General features: G+C 56.5%; 2 protein-coding genes across 2 annotated transcripts in view; one reads left to right on the forward strand and one right to left on the reverse strand.

The window, feature by feature from the left end:
• On the forward strand, positions 1-7,461 carry LOC132777454 (autophagy-related protein 16-like). The gene is made up of 9 exons (XM_060779763.2): positions 1-194; positions 355-457; positions 2,076-2,157; positions 2,272-2,345; positions 2,918-3,148; positions 5,966-6,040; positions 6,251-6,323; positions 6,490-6,571; positions 7,099-7,461. Exons 1-9 carry the CDS (start codon positions 5-7, stop codon positions 7,107-7,109), a joined length of 921 nt encoding a protein of 306 aa, XP_060635746.2. The 5' UTR covers positions 1-4; the 3' UTR covers positions 7,110-7,461.
• ARRB2 (arrestin beta 2) overlaps positions 7,462-18,620 on the reverse strand; it is a 20,790-nt gene continuing 9,631 nt past the window's right edge. Inside the window, exons 5-14 of the mRNA XM_067469612.1 lie at positions 18,255-18,454; positions 17,582-17,709; positions 16,161-16,296; positions 15,977-16,061; positions 15,718-15,790; positions 13,844-13,981; positions 13,382-13,465; positions 10,754-10,833; positions 10,506-10,566; positions 7,462-8,512 (exon numbers count right to left, since the gene is read on the reverse strand). Coding sequence (XP_067325713.1) covers positions 8,416-8,512; positions 10,506-10,566; positions 10,754-10,833; positions 13,382-13,465; positions 13,844-13,981; positions 15,718-15,790; positions 15,977-16,061; positions 16,161-16,296; positions 17,582-17,709; positions 18,255-18,454 — 1,082 coding nt within the window. The 3' untranslated portion in view covers positions 7,462-8,415. The remainder of the gene's footprint in view (positions 8,513-10,505; positions 10,567-10,753; positions 10,834-13,381; positions 13,466-13,843; positions 13,982-15,717; positions 15,791-15,976; positions 16,062-16,160; positions 16,297-17,581; positions 17,710-18,254; positions 18,455-18,620) is intronic.

Consider the following 18,620-nt stretch of genomic DNA (forward strand, 5'->3'; position numbering starts at 1 on the left):
GCGCATGCGCAGAAGAGAGCCCTTCCCCTCGCCTGCCCTCCCTCCCTCTGCGCATGCGCCGGCGCTCTTAAAGGGCCCGCCCCTTAAGAGGAGGAGGAGGATGAATCCGAGCGGAGCGTGGCGGCAGCACGTGCGGGCGGAGCTGCGGAGGCGGGAGGGGCGCGCGGCCGGGTGGAGGGCGGCGCTGCAGCGACGTGAGCGCGCACGAGCATGTGCAGAGTGCGGGGGGAGGGGAGGAAGGGAGGGGAGAATGGAGCCTCGCTTCCGGGACAAGGCCCCGCCCACTCGGGTCTCTGGCCCCGCCCCTCGGCCCAGGCCCCGCCCCCAAGCCCCTTCTCCTTCTTGTTGTTGCAGATGAGCGGCTGGAGGAGAGGCTGGAGGCCCAGCAGGCGCAGCTGGCAGAGGGGCTGCTCCGCGCAGGAGAACGAGGAGGAGAAGAAGGAGGCGGGCCCCGCAGGTAGGGAGGTAGGGAGGCAGGCGCCCCTCTCCGCATCCTCAGGAGGGAGACCCCCCTGGGCCTAGGTAGGAGATCTGGGGGGGGGGGGTGCTGCCTGGCCCCATGAGCCCCCCACTTTGGGGTCCCGAGGAAGGCCCATCGCCCTCTCCCGCCTGGTGGTCTCCAGCATCCCCCCGAAAGCACAGGGAGAGGCCGCCCGGGGTGGTGCTGGAGTGCGGGGGACACAGGTGCGCAGGGGAGCCCCTCCCTCCCTCCCTCCCTCCCTCCCTCCCCACGGCTCTCCCCACCACCGGAGGATTCATTATGGATTGGTTGACTTCCCTTGTCTGCCGCTCTTCTCAGCCCTCAGGCGACTCAGAGCGATCTCGTTGCCCATCAATCCATATTCCAATAATCAATCAATTGCACTGCTTAGTTGAAAGCCTGATCAAAGAGCCAGGTCTTCACTCTCTTCCGGAATGCCAGAGAGGAGGGGGCTGATCTAATGTCTGCGGGAAGGGCGCTCCAGAGCCGAGGGGCCACCACTGAGAAGGCCCCGTCTCTCGTCCCCGCCAGGCGTGCTTGTGAAGCCAGCAGACCGAGAGCAGGGCCTCCCCAGATGATCTTAACGTCCGAACTGGTTCAGAGGAGGAGACGCGTTCGGACAGGCAGGTCGGGCCAGAACCGTTTAGGGCTTTAAAGGCTAACGCCAGCACTTTGAATTGTGCTCGGTAGCAAATTGGCAGCCAGGAGGATGCCAAGGAAGCCACTCCACACCTGGACCTCCCCATCACCTGAAGGCCGGAATGGACACCTCCTGGGTTGGGAAGGGAAACTGGACCTCCGTCCAGACAAGACGGGCGGACACACAGCAGGTCTCGCGCAAGATCAGTCCAGAGGGCAGGGTCACAACATGAGCTGGAAAGGGGGGGGGGAATCTCGGGTCTGCACTCTGGGGGGGGGGCAGGGGTGGTCCCAGACTCCGCCTTAGAGGTGGGAGCCCAGGTGAGCAGGCCTGCCTTTGCACCACTAACACTCGTGCGCCAGCTGCACCGTTCCTGGAGAAATCTGACTGGGCCACACTGGTGCACGCACTGGTGGCATCCCAGTTGGACTACTGCAACGCGCTCTGTGTGGGACCGCCCTTGAAAAGCGTCCCGAGACTGCAGTTGGTTCAGTGCAGGGCAGCCAGGCCGCTTTCTGGAGCCGATGCCCGGGAGGGAGCGCACCCCTTCCTTCCCCCTCCGAGGCGCCCCACTGGCGGCCCCCCATCACCTTCCGGATCCAGGAGACTTGAGGCATTACGTCCTTCCATACAAGCTGGACAGACTTCTCAGGCCGAGCAGCGAAACGCTCCTTCCTCCCCACCCAGTTCAGCGCCAGTCTTAAAACTGCCTGGAGACGACACCTTCTCAGGAGTGGCCCCAAAGCGCTGGAACACTCTGCCAGGTGCAATCAGAACAGCCCCCCCCACGCACCCCCCCCCTTGGCCTTGAGGAGAATAACTTTGGGGAATACATTTTAATTAATGGTGACAGAAGCCTAGGGGTCCAGCAGAAGGCGCCGGAAAGACCACGGAATGGGGCGGAGTGAGGAAATGTGGAAGGCGTGTTGAGTCAGCCTGAGCGTCTCTTTGCAGGGCCCCCGGCACCTTGGACCTGGCCGCTCTCCACCTCCAGCTGCAGATGGACGTGGCCCAGCTCCGGCAGGAAAGGGAAGAGGTGATCAAGGGACTGGGCGGGTAGTAATGCAACTGGCTCAAAGCAGACTCCCTGCACACCCCCCCATTCCCCCCCAGCACCCCTAAACTGTGTGTTTTCCTCCCCCTTCTCCAGCTGCGCCAACAGGTTGCCTTCCTGGCAGAAGCCCTGAGGGAGGCCGAGGCCGAGAACCAGGAGCAGCGGGCCAGGTACCCTCGCGCAGACATCATCGTAGTCAGAAGGATCCTAATCAGGGGGTGGACTGGGTGGCCTCGAGGGGTCCCTTCCAACAGGATGAGTCTAATGTTAAAATTAATCGTATTAATAATAAAGGATAATAATGCAATAGCAGAAGGGGTTGGAATGGATAATCATATACAATATAATAATGTTAGTAAATATAATAATAATAATAATAATAATAATAATAATAATAATAATCTGCTGATGCTTCTAGTCTCCCAGGGCCTTGGGGAGAGCCCAATAGGCAGAGATGAAGCCCAGGCACTTGGACCTCATGTGCACGTGTGCTGTGTGATGTTATGCACATGCAATATAACAATAATAATAATAACATATAATAGTCTTTTCTAATCTAATAATACCCTAATATCCCAGACCCTTAGGAAGAGTCTGATATTCAGAGACGAATCCCAGGCACTTGGACCTAATGTGCATTATTATTATTGATATCTTGCTTTGTGTTGGGGTCCCTCCCACCTGCAGGAATATACTACTAGTCGTAATGACGGATAACGACCATTGTTGTTGTGTTGTGCAGGATGGGGCGCCTGGCGCAGGAGGCGTCGTCCTTGGGGCGCGAGTTCGAGGAGGCGCAGTGCAAGGCGTGGTCGCTGCGCCGAGAGGCGGAGGGGCTGCGCGCGGAGCTGAGTGGGGCGCGGGCGCTGCTGCGAGAGGCCCAGAGGGAGCGCATGGAGCTGGAGGCCCGATGGGTGCAGGAGAAGGCCCTCGAGGCACAGCGCCTCAACGGGGCCAACCGCCGCCAGGAGAAGTGAGTCGGGTGGGGGGGCACCCTGAGTGGGGGGGAGAGCGGGGCCCGCAAGGCCAGGTCAAGGCAGGTACAGCACACCTGCGAGGGAGGGAGGGGGGTGGGGCAGATCTGCCTCCAGTGGGGCTAATAGGTCAGGAACAAGATCAGGTGTTTGGAAATGGATCAAAGAAGCAAAACAGAATGGAGTAGCCAATGGTCGCGTGAGACCATCGAGGGCCTTCAGGTTGCTTCAGTGGGCTGTGAGGTTTTGGGAAGGAAGATGACAGGCCGTGGGGTGCAGGTTGTTGTTTTCGATGAATGTAATTGTGAATTCTTTTACATTTATGTTTCATGTTTGGATGTGAGATGTAACTTGATTGACAGGTTGTGTTATTATTTAAGCCGGGCCAGGTGGGCCAAACTCTCGGGCTAATTTTCAGACCTATAGAGACTTTGAACGGCACATTGGACCCGCTGCTTGCTCCCCTGCCCCTTGCTGCAAAGCCCCCCCACCCCACCCTCACCACCACCACGTCTGCCCTGGGGAGGGAAAGGCGAGGCTGGCCTGGGCTCAAGGAGGGGAGGGGTTCTGGGGGGGCAGGGGGGGGTGAGAGGTGAGGCAGCCCCGGTCAGGACTTCAGAAGGCCAAAGGTTTATTTATTTATGATTTCCTGTATTTCTGCCCGGTCCAATCCCTTATCCCACTCCCCGAAGGGGGACTCAGGGCGGCTTACACTTGACAGCAACCCGATGCCGCAGAGGCTCCCCCCCACCACTGGCCACGAAGTTTCCACGCAGTTGCAAAGAGGAGGCACTGGGAGCACAGCCCTCCAAGGAGATTCTCCAACCAGACACACAAGAGTCCAAACGGAAGAGAGGGAGGCGGGGACCCTCGGTGGCCCTCAAAACCCCAGGAAGCCGGTTCCTGCTCACGATCCGAGGGAGATGCGCACCCCCTTCCCTTCATTCCTCCCATATCGGAGATCTAAGCACTGAGGAGACCGTGGGCGCCAAGGCCTGTCCTGTCAAAGTGGGGGGCCAAAACCAGAAGGGTTTTCGCAGACCCAGATATTCGACCCCTTAGAACTGGCCGTGGGCCGAGACCCCTGAGCCAACAGACCCTCCCGCAGGCAGCGACCCACACTTCCCGGCCCCCGCGTGTGCGCACTCGCAGAAGGGAGCCCATGTATATTCAGCCACCGTTTCCCCTTGACATCAAGTCTAGTCGTGACAGACTCCGGGGCTCGTCGCCGTTTCTAAGCCAAAGAGCCGGCGTTGTCCGTAGGCACCTCCTGGGTCATGTGGCCACCGGCAGGACTGCATGGAGCACAGTTTACCTTCCTGCCAAAGCGGAACCTATTGATCTGCTCAGATTGGCATGTTTCATAGAATCATAGAATCCTAGAATCAAAGAGTTGGGAGAGACCTCTGGGCCATCATCCAGTCCAACCCCATTCTGCCAAGAAGCAGGAATGTTGCATTCAAAGCACCCCCGACAGATGGCCATCCAGCCTCTGCTTAAAAGCTTCCAAAGAAGGAGCCTCCACCACACTCCCTCCGGGGCAGAGAGTTCCACTGCTGAACGGCTCTCACAGTCAGGAAGTTCTTCCTCATGTTCAGGTAGAATCTCCTCTCTTGTAGTTTGAAGCCATTGTTCCGCGTCCTAGTCTCCAAGGAAGCAGAAAACAAGCTAGCTCCCTCCTCCTCCTCCCTGTGGCTTCCTCTCACATATTTGTACATGGCCCTCATCATGTCTCCTCTCAGCCTTCTCTTCTTCAGGCTAAACATGCCCAGCTCCTTAAGCCGCTCCTCATAGGGCTTGTTCTCCAGACCCTTGATCCTTTGAGTCGCCCTCCTCTGGACACATTCCAGCTTGTCAATCTCTCTCTTGAATTGTGGTGCCCAGAATTGGACACAATATTCCAGGTGTGGTCTGACCAAAGCGGAATAGAGCATGGGGAGCATGACTTCCTTAGATCTAGACACTAGGCTCCTCTTGATGCAGGCCAAAATCCCATTGGCTTTTTTTGCTGCCACATCACATTCCTGGCTCATGTTTAACTTGTTGTCCACGAGGACTCCAAGATCTTTTTCACACGTACTGCTCTCGAGCCAGGTATCATCGTCCCCCATTCTGTATCTTTGCATTTCATTTTTTCTGCCAAAGTGGAGTATCTTACATTTGTCACTGTTGAACTTCATTTTGTTAGTTTTGGCCCATCTCTCTAATCTGTCAAGGTGTGAATGTTTCAACTGACCACCTTCATTAGCATTTGAAGGCCTGGCTGAGCCTGGGGGAATCTTTTGTTGAGAGGTGTTAAGATGTGCCTGGTTGTTTCCTCTCTGCTGTTTTGCTGTTGTAATTTTAGAGTTTTTTAATACTGGTAGCCAGATTTTGTTCATTTTCATGGTCTCTTCTTTCCTTCAAATGCTAATGAAGGTGGTCAGTTGAAACATTCACACCCAGCTCCAGCAGAGAAAAGCTCTTTGCCCCACCCCAGCCATTCCACAGATATATAAACCCTTTGTCCTAGTTCCAACAGACCTCGCTACCTCTGAGGATGCTTGCCATAGATGCAGGCGAAACGTCAGGAGAAATGCCTCTAGAACATGGCCATATAACCCGGAAAAACCCACAAGAACCTAGTGACTCCAAAAAAGCCTTCGACAATGCAATCTTATGGGTTTTTTTTACCTTGTATGTTTTGTGATGTTACCTGGGAACCGCTCTGCGTCCCCTCGGGGAGATGGAGCCGTATAGAAAGGAAGTTTTATTATTATTATTACTATTATTATTATTATTAACCCTCACCGGCTCCCCGTCCCCTTCCTCCTCAGGTACCAGCGAAAGGTGACCCTCCTCCAGGAGACGTTGGAGCGGATGAGGGAGGCCGCTGCTGCCGCCACCGGAGAGTGAGCCCCGTCTTGGGGGGGAGGGGGGTCTTCCTGGCCGGGGGGGGGCGCAGACCCCAATTGGCCTCCTGACCCCGGCCCCTCCAGCAATGGGAGGCAGCTGGAACATCCCTCATGGGTCCTGGGGGTGGGGGGGGCTCCTCCCCCTCCCCCCCCCAAAGATGGTGGGCTTGCACCCCGATGACCCCGCTCTGGCTTTCCTTCCCGCAGCGCTGACGGGACGGAGGAAGGGGCGCCTGCAAAGGGAAGCAGCTTGAGCTCGTCCAGCGAAGAAGCAGAAATGGTAGGCTGGAAGCGCTGGGGGGCGGTCAGTCTTCATGGGGGCTGGAGGGGGGCAGGGGGGTGCCTGGCCCCACAGAGCCCTGAAGGGGGGGGGAAGAAGGGGGGCGGAGAAGTCCTTGCCACCCGGGGCCCCGCTCCCACCTTTCCTTTCTTCCTCTCTCTATTAGGACACCGGAGGAGGGTGCGGCGGCGGTCAAGCAGAAGGGAGGCCCCCCAGCCCCCTCCCCCTCCCGGCAGGCGCAGAGGCAGGTGAGGGGCTACCGCCAAAGAGGGGAGGGGGCAGAAAGAAAGGGGCAGACTAGATGGCCTTTGGGAGCCCCCCCCCAACATTAGTGGAATAGGGAGCCTGGTGGAGCCTCCCTCTCTGGGGGTTTATCATCCGAGGCTAGGTGGCCATCTGTCAGGAGGGTTTGGACGGTGCCTGGCGGAATGAAAGAAAGGGGCCAGACTGGATGGCCTTGAGGGCTCCCTCCTCACTCTAGGATTCTAAGATAAGGGAGACTTATCAAGTAAAGTAGGGTTTGTATGGCCATCTGTTGGGAGGGCTTACATGGGGAGGGGTTGGACTGCATGGTCTTTGGGGGTCCTGTCCAACATTCATGTAATAGGGACTCCTTGAGTCTCCTTGTCTAGAGGCTTTCATCAGAGGATGGGTGGCCCTCTGTCAGGAGGGTTCGGCTGTTGCCTTCCTGCCCGGTGGAATAGGGGGAGGGGGCCGTGCTGGATGGGCTTTGGGGCCCACTTCCAGGGGTCTGACCCAGTTCTCTTTTCTGCAGAGAGATCCTGACTGAGATCTGGAGAATGGACTGGCAGCCCACCTCAAGAAGGAGCTGGACACTGACCACGGGAGGGCCAAGTTGACCTCTGACCCCATGGATCAGGGAGAGAAGGGGGGGTCACATGTTGCCTTGGGCTTCAGGGTAGGCGGTCACTTCTCCTTGCAGCCGGGCCAAAAGGGCAGTGCCGTCTGACCAGAAATAGGTCAGGGAGGTCAGCGCTGGCCAGACTGACCCCAGAGCTCCATTCATTGGCTGAAGGGGTCCCGGCTGTGCTCGCGGGGCGCCCCCCTCCTCTCCTCTCCCGCCCCCCTCCCCCCAGAGAAGCGCCCATTAAAGCAAACCAGGCCGAGCATCAGCGCATCATGTGGCTGGAACCGTTTTATTCCATGTGTTTGATTCCGTTTCCCTCTCTTGGTCTTCCCTCCCCTTCCCCATCTTCTTCCTTCCTTCCTTCTTCCTCCTTCCTTTTTTGGCCAGGGAGGGGCTGACGTCTTGGGGGAAAAGGGGTGGGGGGTCTCCAGGATAAAAAAGGTCCTGATTGGCACAGGATGCCCCCCTCCCCCCTCCTTATTTGTTTACAGGCCTTGACCCTTGACCCCGGCTGGACGGCAGGAAGGAAGGGAGGGGAGGGAGGGACCAAAAGGGCTAAAATGGGGGGGGGGGGGTGCCCCATGGACAGAACGCCCCCCCCCCCTGCAAAATGGCTTCTAAGGCAACCGGAGGCTTCTTTGCCCCCCCCCCCTTGACAGTGGGGAGGGGGCTTCATTCCCGACACAAACCCGTTAAAACAGCGTTCCTTAAAACGAGGAGGCGTTTACAAACCCGAGACGGCGGTGAAGTTAAAAGAAGACACGTAATGCCCAACCAATGGAGGGATCCAGTGCGTCAGACTCGGGGAGGGGAAACTGGGGAGGGGGCGACGACGAGGAGACACAAAAGTGGGGGGGGGCGCAGTGAAAGGTTAAAGTTCATCTGGGAAAATACACAGCGGGGGTGACGGCGGCGGCGGCAGCAAAGGGGAGGCAGCAGGCGGAAGAGGGAGCGCGGGAAGGAAGGAAGCCCCCTCCCCACTTTAGTCACATTAAAAGCCCCCTGAAGGGGTCACGCCCCCCTCAAAGACACAGGAAGCTGGGAATGGGGAGGGGCCTGGGGAGGGGGGAGGGTCTCCGGCAAGACATTCTCCGACTGACCGAGGAGGAGGAGGGGGGTCTCCCTCTCCCTGGCCTCCCCCTCCCCTCTTTTGGCTGGTCCTCAATGCCCCCTCCCCCCTTTTCCGTGGTTCCTTTTCGGGGGGGGGGGTTCCTTGCGGCCGTCCTAGCAGAAGTGGTCGTCGTCCTCCTTGTCGTCCTTCAGGCCCTTCAGCCGCAGGCGCGCAAAGTCCTCGAAGACAATGTCGTCGTCCTGGCCGTAGCTGCGCGTGGTTTGGAGGGGAAAAGAGAAGAGGCGTTGGCGTGGCGCGCGCACAGAGAGGGGCCACACAGGGGAGGCCCAGGCAGACCCCCCCCCACATCCCTATGGAAGGGGCTCTGGGCATTTCCAATGGGGCCAACATGACAAATAGAGTTATGGGGCGCTGGGAGTTTTCTGGGTGGTTATGGCCATGTTTCCGTAGCATTCTCTCCTCGTGTTTCACCTGCATCTGTGGCAAACATCCTCAGAGGTTCTGTTGGAAGTGAGGCAAGTGGAGTGTATGTGTATACTCATACCTGTGGAATAATGTGTCTGTTTGAAACGTGTGAATGCTGCAATTAACCAGCTTGAATAGCATGGAGTCACCTTGCAGCGGCAATGTCAATCAGGAAGGGTCTCGGCATAGAGGTCGCCTGGCCGTAGTTGCCTGGGAGCATCCTCTGAGGTTCGTTCTGAGGTCTGTTGGCAGTGACGCAAGTGGTGTGTGTGTGTGCGTGTAATGATGTCCAGGGCGGGAGAAAGACCCCTTGTCTGTTGGAAGCAAGTGTGGATGTTGCCACGAGCCAGCTTGGGTTAGCATGCAGTAACCATGAAGTCAGTCAGAGAGGGTCTCTGCACAAGAGGCAGCCTGGCTGTTGTTGCCTGGGAGCACCCTTGGTTTGGGAGGTGTGTGCTGGCCCCTGACTCTTTGCTGTCTGGAATCCCCGAGGAAAGCCATCCCTTCGAAGGGCCCGTGCCTTTCCCAACGGGGACCATTTGACCAATGGACTGGTTACTTTTGGGGTTATTTGTATTCATGGGCCTGCCTTTGCGGTGTCATGATGGTCCCTTTCTTGGGCCGTTCTCCCTCCAAGGAGAAGCTATTCAAGCTGTTCCGTCATGCCAGGGGTTCCCAACCTGTGTGGCTCTCTCCCCAGATGTCTTTGGCCTTCAACTCCAGAAATCCTAACAGCTGGTGAACTGGCTGGGATTCCTGTGAGTTGTAGGCCAAAACACCTGGGTAGCCACACAGGGTGAGAACCACTGCGTTACGCCATGTAACACAATTTGGCAAATGTCCTGTTCCTGGTCCGAAAGGGTTGTTTCCTGTTTAATTGTGCGGCCCTTCCTTTGGAAGTCGTTGTTCCGCTCTAGAAACATTGCTTTTCTGGTATTTATTTGACTCTAGTGCAGGTATGGACCAACTTGGGCCCTCTCTCCAGGAGACTTGGGCTACAACTCCCACAATTCCCAATAGCCTACCAGCTGTTAGGAATTGTGGGAGTTGCAGTCCGAAACGCCTGGAGGGAGGGCCCAAGTTGGCCCCTGCCTGCTCTGATGCGCCATGCCGTGATTCAATGCGATGGAGTCACGAGGGCTGTGGTTCTGCAAGGGGTGAGCCCTCCCTACCAAAGGAACGCTGGTGCTTCCCCGGACTGCAAATCCCAGCACTGCATTGCATTGGTTCATGGGAACTGAATGGGAGAGGATGTCCCTCAGAGAGAAGCTTTGGAAGTCGCTTCCGCTTTGGCTCGGCACGAACGTGACCGTATTACGCAAATCTCACGCACACCCTGATTTTGGTGAGGCCGTTCAGCAGAACAAGGTGAGCACTAGATTTGAGTCAATACGGCAGGTTGGAAGGGCAGAGACTCGGTCACAGATTCATTGCAAAACTACCGCAAACCGTGCTCGCTGCAGGGGGTCCTGCCTCAGTTTGTGCAGGCTGACAGTGCCCCCCCCCCCCCAATGTCTTGAGGATAGAACCACTTCGGAAATAATGGCATTGATAACCCAGGAACAGCAATCGTGGTCTAACAGAGGGTTGTATTATGGTCTGCCTCCAGGGTGCAAACTCCCAATGTGAACACGCGTGTCTGCAACCTCCCAAGTGCCCCCCCCCCCCCCCCAAATATGCAGGGCATAACAGTAAGAATAATCCCAGACACTTGGGCCCAATGTGCACGTGTGCTGTGTTGTTATGTACATGTCAATAAAATAATAATAATAATTACTTGGTTTCGAACTCAATGAGGTTGGCGTCCACCGGTGCGTCTGCGTCCGTCTCTGGGGCGGCTGGAGAAGGATGACCGAGAGAGAGAGAGAGAGGTGGGTGGGGGGCGTGGTCAGTACCTACCTCTCCCCCCCCCCATTATACCCCTCCCAAGAGTGAAATGGGGAAGGGGGGCTTGGGCTTCTCGGCCTTTCCCTCCTTCCTTCCCTCCCCCCCCCCAAAGCAATGGTTGAAAGGCCCCCCACTTACTGCTCTGTGGCTGCGGGAGGGAGGCCTGGTCGGGGGGCTTGGGGTGCATGAGGACGAAGGGCAGCTCCACCGAGACGTCACTGTTCGGGGAAAGAAAGGGCCGCGGGTGAACGGAGAGAGAGAGAGAGAATGGGGGGGGGGTCTCGGGACAAAGGTTCTTTTTGCGACAGTTTCTGTGCCCGAGGAGCAACTTTTGCACAAAGAACAGCATGAGGCACATTCTAACCACATTGGATTACACCGAACAAAGGGACCCCACATCTATGCAGCACCCACACGACTCGTATGCATATTCATCCATTGCACACAGGCATCACCTTTCTGCTGCCGAATCCCGGAGAAGGACACCTGTGCTCAGGCCAGGATGCTTCCCTGCACATCCAACACTTTCCCAACACTTTGCCAACACACACAATACTTTCCCACAACACACTCCTTCCCTTCCAACCTGAGACGGCGGCAAATGACCAGACTGCTGCTTTCAGTGCACGCTGCAGACACGCCATCTCTCTCTCTCTCTCTCTCTCTCTCTTCCCATGGGGGGCAGGACATGGCAAGACTGCTCCAGTCCGCCACAATTTTGGAATGTTGGAAGGTGTCTTCTGTGGCAAATCTCTTGCTGGTGTTGCTCCAAAAGTGGAAAATGAGAGGTGTGCCGTTGCGCCTGGGGCTACAGCTCTGAGAGAAAGAGCCGTGGACGTGAGGCCTTTCCCCAGGGGATTGCTTCTTAATTTGCTTTAGGTGTTGTATTGTTATGTTGTGTATTGAGGCCTTGGCCTTTGTAAGCCGCATCGAGTCCTTCGGGAGATGCTAGCGGGGTACAAATAAAGTATAATAATAATAATAATAATAATAATAATAATAATAATTGCTTCTTGCCCTCCTTTAGGGAATCTGGACCTCCCAAGGACCAGAACACAACAGGTAACTTGAAATGGTGTTTACTGTTGACAATGAGTTCTCTTTCTTAGGCACAAACTTGATGTTTCCACAGGGAAAAATGCTTTACAAACCCTAAAGTCCAGGGTCCTGGGAGTTACTAGCTGAGAAGCTTTCCCTGTTGCCTCTCTCTCAATGGCTGTGAGGCCAAAACACTCACAGTCCCAAATCCCAACGGCCTATATTCGAAGCACAAGGCCTTCCTCCGGTGCCAAAGGAAATGCCGTGAAGGCGCCAATGAACATAAAGCATAAGTCTCAGGGGGGAAAAGCCTAAGAACTGGTGGTAAGAAATGCCTTGAGCAGGGGCTTTGGGCCAAGCTTTGCGCACGTCCATCTCATGAGCCTCTTTTGTGAGGTCAAACAGGTGAGAGAGAGATACCTGTCTTTTTCTCCCTTGGAAGGGGCGGAGCCTACACAAATGAACTGGGGAAACAAGCCAATTGGTGCACAACCACAATAAATTGACAGCTATAATAACCAATGAAGTTTAACTCTACATATACAAGGTAGACAGGCGTAATATGACAGTTTAAATCCTGCAACAAACAGTCCTACATTCAGGTGGCGCCACACGCGCCGTCACAAAAGAGGTAACCTCACTACCTCTGAGGAAGCTTGCCATAGATGCAGGCGAAACGTCAGGAGAAATGCCTCTAGAACATGGCCATATAGCCCGAAAAAACCCACAAGAACAAAAGGAAAGTGTTTTCGCAGCCAAACCATGCTGGCTCCCCATCAGTCCCTGACTGGCCGTGCAAGGGGGGCAGACCCGGAATGAGTAAGACCATCATCCCTGACCTCGCCTGACTCAACCGCCCAGCGTGCCCGCCCTGTTTGGCCCAAGCCTGCCCACACGGAGCAGGTGAACACAGACATGCAGAAGAACCACACGATGCTTCAAACCCACACCTGTGGGTGGGCTCTACAAGCCAGCCGACATTCCCCCCGCCCTGATGTGCGAGCGGAAGTTGCTCCCATTGCCAGAGAACTAAGGCTGAACCCCGTGAGAGCCCCCACTGCATGCCTACCAGCCCCTCCCAGTGGGCTCAAATCAAGGGAAAGCTTCAGGAGAACCACCACTCCCCCGCCCCCCCCCCCCCATGTTCCTCCAGCAACAGCAAGACCCCTCCCTCTGGGCAGCAAACCAGGCCATCCCAATTGGATCCCCACCCACCCACGAGGGAGGGTCTTCCTCCAGGCAAACCAGGAACAGGCAACGTGGAAGTCCCTGAACAGAAGTGGAGTGGGCAGACCAAGAGGCAACCTGGCCAAAGGCCACAACCGAGAAGAGGAAGAACCCTCCACCTGTTGCGACTGTGGAGCAGAACACACAACTGCACACCTGTGCGCTTGCCCGCCACGCCCTGCCTCACGCACGGAGGAAGAACGGCTTCAAGCTGCAGACAAGGCGGTCACTACTAAAATTGGTCTAAAATGACGCTGCTGCTTGTGCTCCCTTCACTGTATTAGACCCATTTATGGGTGCCACGCTTCTGACACGAAACAAAGACCGGAGTTCCCTGAGAGACGTGACGCAACCCTAACTTCAGGGTCTCCTCATCCTTGTGCTTAATCACTGGAACAGGGAGTTGGCATTGACAACACTTGAACTGACCCAGCTGTTGACCTTCAGAAGAGGCGAGTATAGTGTAACCCCCCCACGTCCCCAATGCTGGGGGATACGCACCCTCCAAGGGAGACCACCAGCTTCACTTTGACCCGGTACGAGACCAGGATGCCCAGGACCTCCTTGCTGGCGCCTTCCTTCACGCTGCAAAACAAGGAGGAGGAGGAGGAGGGAGGGGTCAGGAGGGGTCTCTTCGGGGGGGATCCCCCACCCTTTGAATGCACCCCCCTTTCTGTGTCCCCCTCCCTCCCTCTTTCCCCCCTTAAAAGCCCCGTGTGGTCAGTTCACAAAGCGCTCCAATGACCGGCAGGATGTGAAGCAAGGGCGTGTTTGCCCCGGAGGGGGGGGTGGGGGGGGGTCTGCTTGGCCTTTGGATCCCCCTCCCCCCTCTGAAGGCACTTCCACTGCTCTGAGGGGTCTAAGCAGCCGGGCCGGGGGAAAGCCTTGGCCCCAGAGGGGGCCGGTCTAGATGGCCCCTGGGGCCCCCTCCCAACTGTGCCCGGGGGGGGGGGGGGGGCTCACATGGTGGAGGAGGCCAGGTTGGTGTCCTCGTGCTTGAGCTTCCCGTCCAGGGCCAGGCCGCGCTTCTCCCGGTTGTTGCTCAGGAGCGGCGTCAGCGTGTAGACCTTGCAGAAGGTGGAACTGGCCGCCACTTGGTCGCTGAGGAGGGAGGAGAATGGGGTGGGTGAGCAGGGAGGGAGGGGGGGAGGGAGGGGCCCCCACCTGGACTCCCCAAGGCAGAGGCAGGCGCCCTCCCTGCAGCAATCCAGGCTCACCTTTCTCCAAGCCTTGCCACAGCCTCGCCTGCAGGATTCCTCCCCGTTCCCTCCCACAAGCCATGTTGCGCTCAGCTCTGCTAGAGACCCCAAATATCCTCCCTACATGAGGAGGGGGCTGATGGGAAGGGGCACGCCCGTTCTGGTTCCCAATGTGGGACTAAATTCTGTTCTATGTCTTCTCGAAGGCTTTCATGGCCAGAATCACTGGGTTGTTGTAGGTTTTTCCGGGCTATATGGCCATGTTCTAGAGGCATTTTCTCCTGACATTTCGTCTGCATTTATGGCAAGCCTCCTCAGAGATTGTGAGGTCACAACTATTTATTTATTGTATTGTTAAAGACTTTCATGGCTGGAATCACTGGGTTGTTGTAGGTTTTTCCGGGCTATATGGCCATGTGACCTCCCAACCTCTGAGGATGCTTGCCATAGATGCAGGCGAAACGTCAGGAGAAAACGCCTCTAGAACATGGCCATATAGTCCAGAAAAACCTACAACAGTGGTTCTCATCCTGTGGGTCCCTCCCCAGGTGTTTTGGCCTACAACTCCCAGAATTCCCAGCTAGTTTACCAGCTGTTAGGATTTCTGGGAGTTGAAGGCCAAAACACCTGGGGACCCACAGGATGAGAACCACTGACGTACCACAACCCAGATTCTGTTCTGTCTGTGCCTTGTCTATACAAAGTGGGACTGAATGTTGGCTGTGTATGTGTGATCTGCCCCTTCGGGTTCCCTTCGGGGTTGGAAGGGCGGAATATAAATAAAGTGTTACTATTATTATTATTATTATTATTATGGATGCCCCTTGGAGAGCCCCTCCTGCTCTACGCCTCTATCACTTTCCATTGTATTATTGTTGTTATTTTATTATAAATATTTAATATAACAACAACTGTAGGCTGGTGCTTTTATGTCAAGCTGCTTCAAGTCCCCCCCGAAGGGACAAACAAGAGTGTAAACAAATACAATACAACTCATAATAACAACAATAGGATGCTATATCTATTATTATGAAGGAGAGGCTGGATGGCCATCTTTCAGGAGGGATCGGATTGTGCTCTTCCTACCCGGAAGAAGGGGGCTGGGCTGGATGGCCTTCAGAGGTCCCTTCCAACTCTAGCGGTCAGCCTACCATTCCATGCGCTACTTCTCCATGAACCTGCCAATGCCAATGAGGCCGGATGGCCACCTGTCGGGATGGCTCAGATTGTGGTCTTCCTGCCCGGAAGAAGGGGGCTGCGCTGGATGGCCTTCAGAGGCCCCTTCCAACTCTAGTGGTCAGCCTAAGATTCCATGCGCTACTTCTCCATGAACCTGCCAATGCCAATGAGGCCAGATGGCCATCTTTCAGGAGGGATTGGATTGTGATTTTCCTACCCGGAAGAAGGGGGCTGGACTGGATGGCCTTCAGAGGCCCCTTCCAACTCTAGTGGTCAGCCTACCATTCCATGCGCTACTTCTCCTCCATGAACCTGCTAATGCCTATGGGGCTGGATGGCCACCTGTTGGGAGGGGTCAGATTGTGCTTTTCCCTGCATGAAGGCAGAGGGGGTTTGGCTGGCCTCTGGGGGCCCCCTCCCACCACGACCGACATGGTCAAGCACGCAAAGCCCACTCACTCCTGCTCGATCTGGGCCACGGGGCACATGTACTGCGCGGTGCTGAAGAGGCAGATGTCCGCGTATTGCCGCACTGCAGGGTCGGAAGAGAAGGAAACGAGGGAGAGGTCAGTGGCCGCAGAAGGAGACCCCCCCCCCGGGCCCCTCCCCAAACACAAACACCGGCCAAAGAACACTTGGGATTGACCACAAAACAATCGTACCAATAAGAATGCATTAATCGTAATAAACTCACAACCCCACCCCCCCCCCCGCCTACCTGACACTTTGACCTTTTTGACACTTTTGCTGGAATTGTTGGTGACGTGGACATTGACGCTGACCGGCTCTCCGTGGTAATAGAGCTGCAAAGGGGGGCCAGAGAGAGAGGAGAGGTCAGGGGTCTTGCAGGAAAGGGACACTCCCCCCACCCCCACTGAGGGACCCCCCTCGTCGGCAGGCACCTCCTTGTCGAGGGAGGCCTCCAGGTGAAGTGACCGGTCGGACATCAGGAAGTGGCGCGTGGTCTCGGCCATGGGCTGCGGGCCGGGCTTCTCCGGGGCGTACTGGACCTTCCGGATGACCAGGCGGACGGAGTTCCTGAGCATGAACAGAGTGCAAAGAGGAGAAATGAGGAAAGAGAGGAGGAGGCAAACTGGGTGCGCGTCCACACAGCAGAGTTAGCGCTGCTTGAAACCACTTCCGCTGCCCACAGCTCCGCACTACGGGATCCTGGGAGTTGGAGTTTGAGGAGGCAACGAACACCCCCCCCCCACCAAAGCCCCAACTCCCAGGATTCCATTGCATGGAGCCGTGGGCAGCGGAAGTGGTCTCAAACTGGGTTAATTCCCCAGTGTAGATGCACTCAGCTTCTTTGCTGGGAGGGTAAACACTGATCATGGCAATCTCGTTAATGTTGATCTTGGTTAAACGTTAACGGATGATGCGCCAGAGAGAGAGAGAGAGAGAGAGAGAGAGAGAGAGAGAGAGAGATGGTGCCAGGAGCCAGGCAGCACCAGCACCCCTCCCTCCCTCCTGACAGATGGCCATCCAGCCTCTTAATCGTAGAATCCGAGCACCAGAGACTCCAAAGGTCATCCGGTCCACCCCCTTCGGCCACAAAGGGAGGCACCATCAAAACCCTCCCAAGAGATGGGCATCCAGCTTCACAATCATAGACTAACAGGGTTGGGAGGGACTCCCAAAGGCCATCCAGTCCACCCCCTTCTGCCATCAAGGGAGGCACACCATTCAATCTCTCCCGACTGATGGCCATGCAGTCTTTGCTTAGAAACCTCCCAAAAAGAAAGGGGACTTCACTGGGCTCTCAGGCAACCCATATTCCTCCAGTCTTAAGGGGGCCCCTGGAGGTCATCTAGTCCAGCCCCTTTCTGCCAGGAAGACAGGCACCATGTGATCCCTCCCAACAAATGGACATCCATCCTCTCTCTAATGGCCTCCAGGGAAGAATAGATAGAGCAGATAGACTTCCAAAGGCCACCCAGCCCAACCCCCTTCTGCCATAAAGGGAGACACCATCAAAACCCTCCCAAGAGATGGACATCCAGCTTCACAATCATAGACTAACAGAGTTGGAAGGGGCTCCCAAAGGCCACCCAGCCTAACCCCCTTCTGCTATAAAGGGAGACACCATCAAAACCTTCCCAACAGATGGCCATCCAGCCTCTATTTAATGAGCCCCCCCCCCCAGGGGAGTAGATAGACAGAAACTGTAGAGAGATTCTTAGAGAGGGAAGGGCCCCCAAAGGCCATCCAGTCCAACCCCCTCCTTCCTGCAGACAGGAAGGCACTGCCTGATCCCTCCCGGCAGATGTCCATCCCAAGAGGAGGGAGGGGGCAGAGGGGGCTCTGCCGGACACTTTACCTTTTATGAATCTTCTCATCGAGGTTTTTGGCACAAAACGCCCGGATCTCAAAATCGACCCCGCAGGCCTTTCCGGTGTCTTCCGGGCCCGGCTGCAGCGTCACCGAACACGGCAGGTTCTGCGGGATCTGTGGGGGGAGGAGGAGGAGGAGCACCATGGGGAGGCGGCACCCTCGAATCCCTCCCCACAGAGGGCCATCCAGTCATAGACACCCTAGCTGCAACAGGGAGCCCTCTCCTTCCATTTTGCCTTCTGGCGGAAGGTTGAGGATGCCTTGGCTCCTCTTATGGTCACTTGAATGCCCCTCAAGGGAGATTAGGAACCATTTGGGGTTAATTTCAATAGCCTGCGCTCTGTGGTGTGTCCTGGTGCTCTTGCGGATTGGACCGCCTTGATTCTGTTGGAGGAAGGCGATACGGAAATTTCCCAAGCATCTCTCACTGAAGCTTAGAGGTGGAAGGGGCCCCCAAAGGTGATCCAGTCCAACCCCTTCCGGCTGGGCAAGAAGAACACGATCCAATCCCTTCCAACAGATGGCCATCCATTGCGACATTTCCCTCCTACACAATGCCTAAGCCCCCCCCCCCCCTTGATCAGAGAAAAAAGAGGGGCATAAAACCACAACGACAACAACGACAACAACAAGAGCCAGCGTAGTGGTTTTGTGCTCACGATGAATCCGAAGGGGTGTGCGTTGGAGCCGAGCTTGCGGAGGAGCCTCTCCTGGAGGCGGGAGAGGGGCTCCTTGGGGGTCTCCTGGGCCGGAGGGAAGGCCTGCCAGGACGCCAGGAAGAGGTCCTTCCGGAAGGACAGGCCCAGCACGTCCAGGTCCTCGCGCCCGTACCGGAAGGCGCACGTCAGCGTCACAAACACTGTGGGGAGAGCAAAGGCAGGGCCCCCCGTCAGAAGCCAGGCCGGCACAAGGGGGGGGGGGGCTGCCTGGCCAAGGGCTCCAGCAGCACCTTCTCCTGATGTGTCGCCTGCATCCATGACTAATGGCTTCCTCAGAGGCTTCTTCAGGTGCCTGATGGAAATGAG

Source organism: Anolis sagrei, chromosome 6 (assembly GCF_037176765.1).
Source record: "Anolis sagrei isolate rAnoSag1 chromosome 6, rAnoSag1.mat, whole genome shotgun sequence".
NCBI classification, from domain to species: domain Eukaryota; kingdom Metazoa; phylum Chordata; class Lepidosauria; order Squamata; family Dactyloidae; genus Anolis; species Anolis sagrei.

What these genes read in the sequence shown, in the direction of transcription:
- LOC132777454 (XM_060779763.2), top strand. Translation starts at nt 5, where the DNA reads ATGCGCAGAAGAGAGCCCTTCCCCTCGCCTGCCCTCCCTCCCTCTGCG. An exon ending in GAAGGAGGCGGGCCCCGCAG is followed by an intron (nt 458 to 2,075) that starts GTAGGGAGGTAG and finishes GTCTCTTTGCAG; the next exon opens with GGCCCCCGGCACCTTGGACC. An exon ending in GCCAACCGCCGCCAGGAGAA is followed by an intron (nt 3,149 to 5,965) that starts GTGAGTCGGGTG and finishes CTTCCTCCTCAG; the next exon opens with GTACCAGCGAAAGGTGACCC.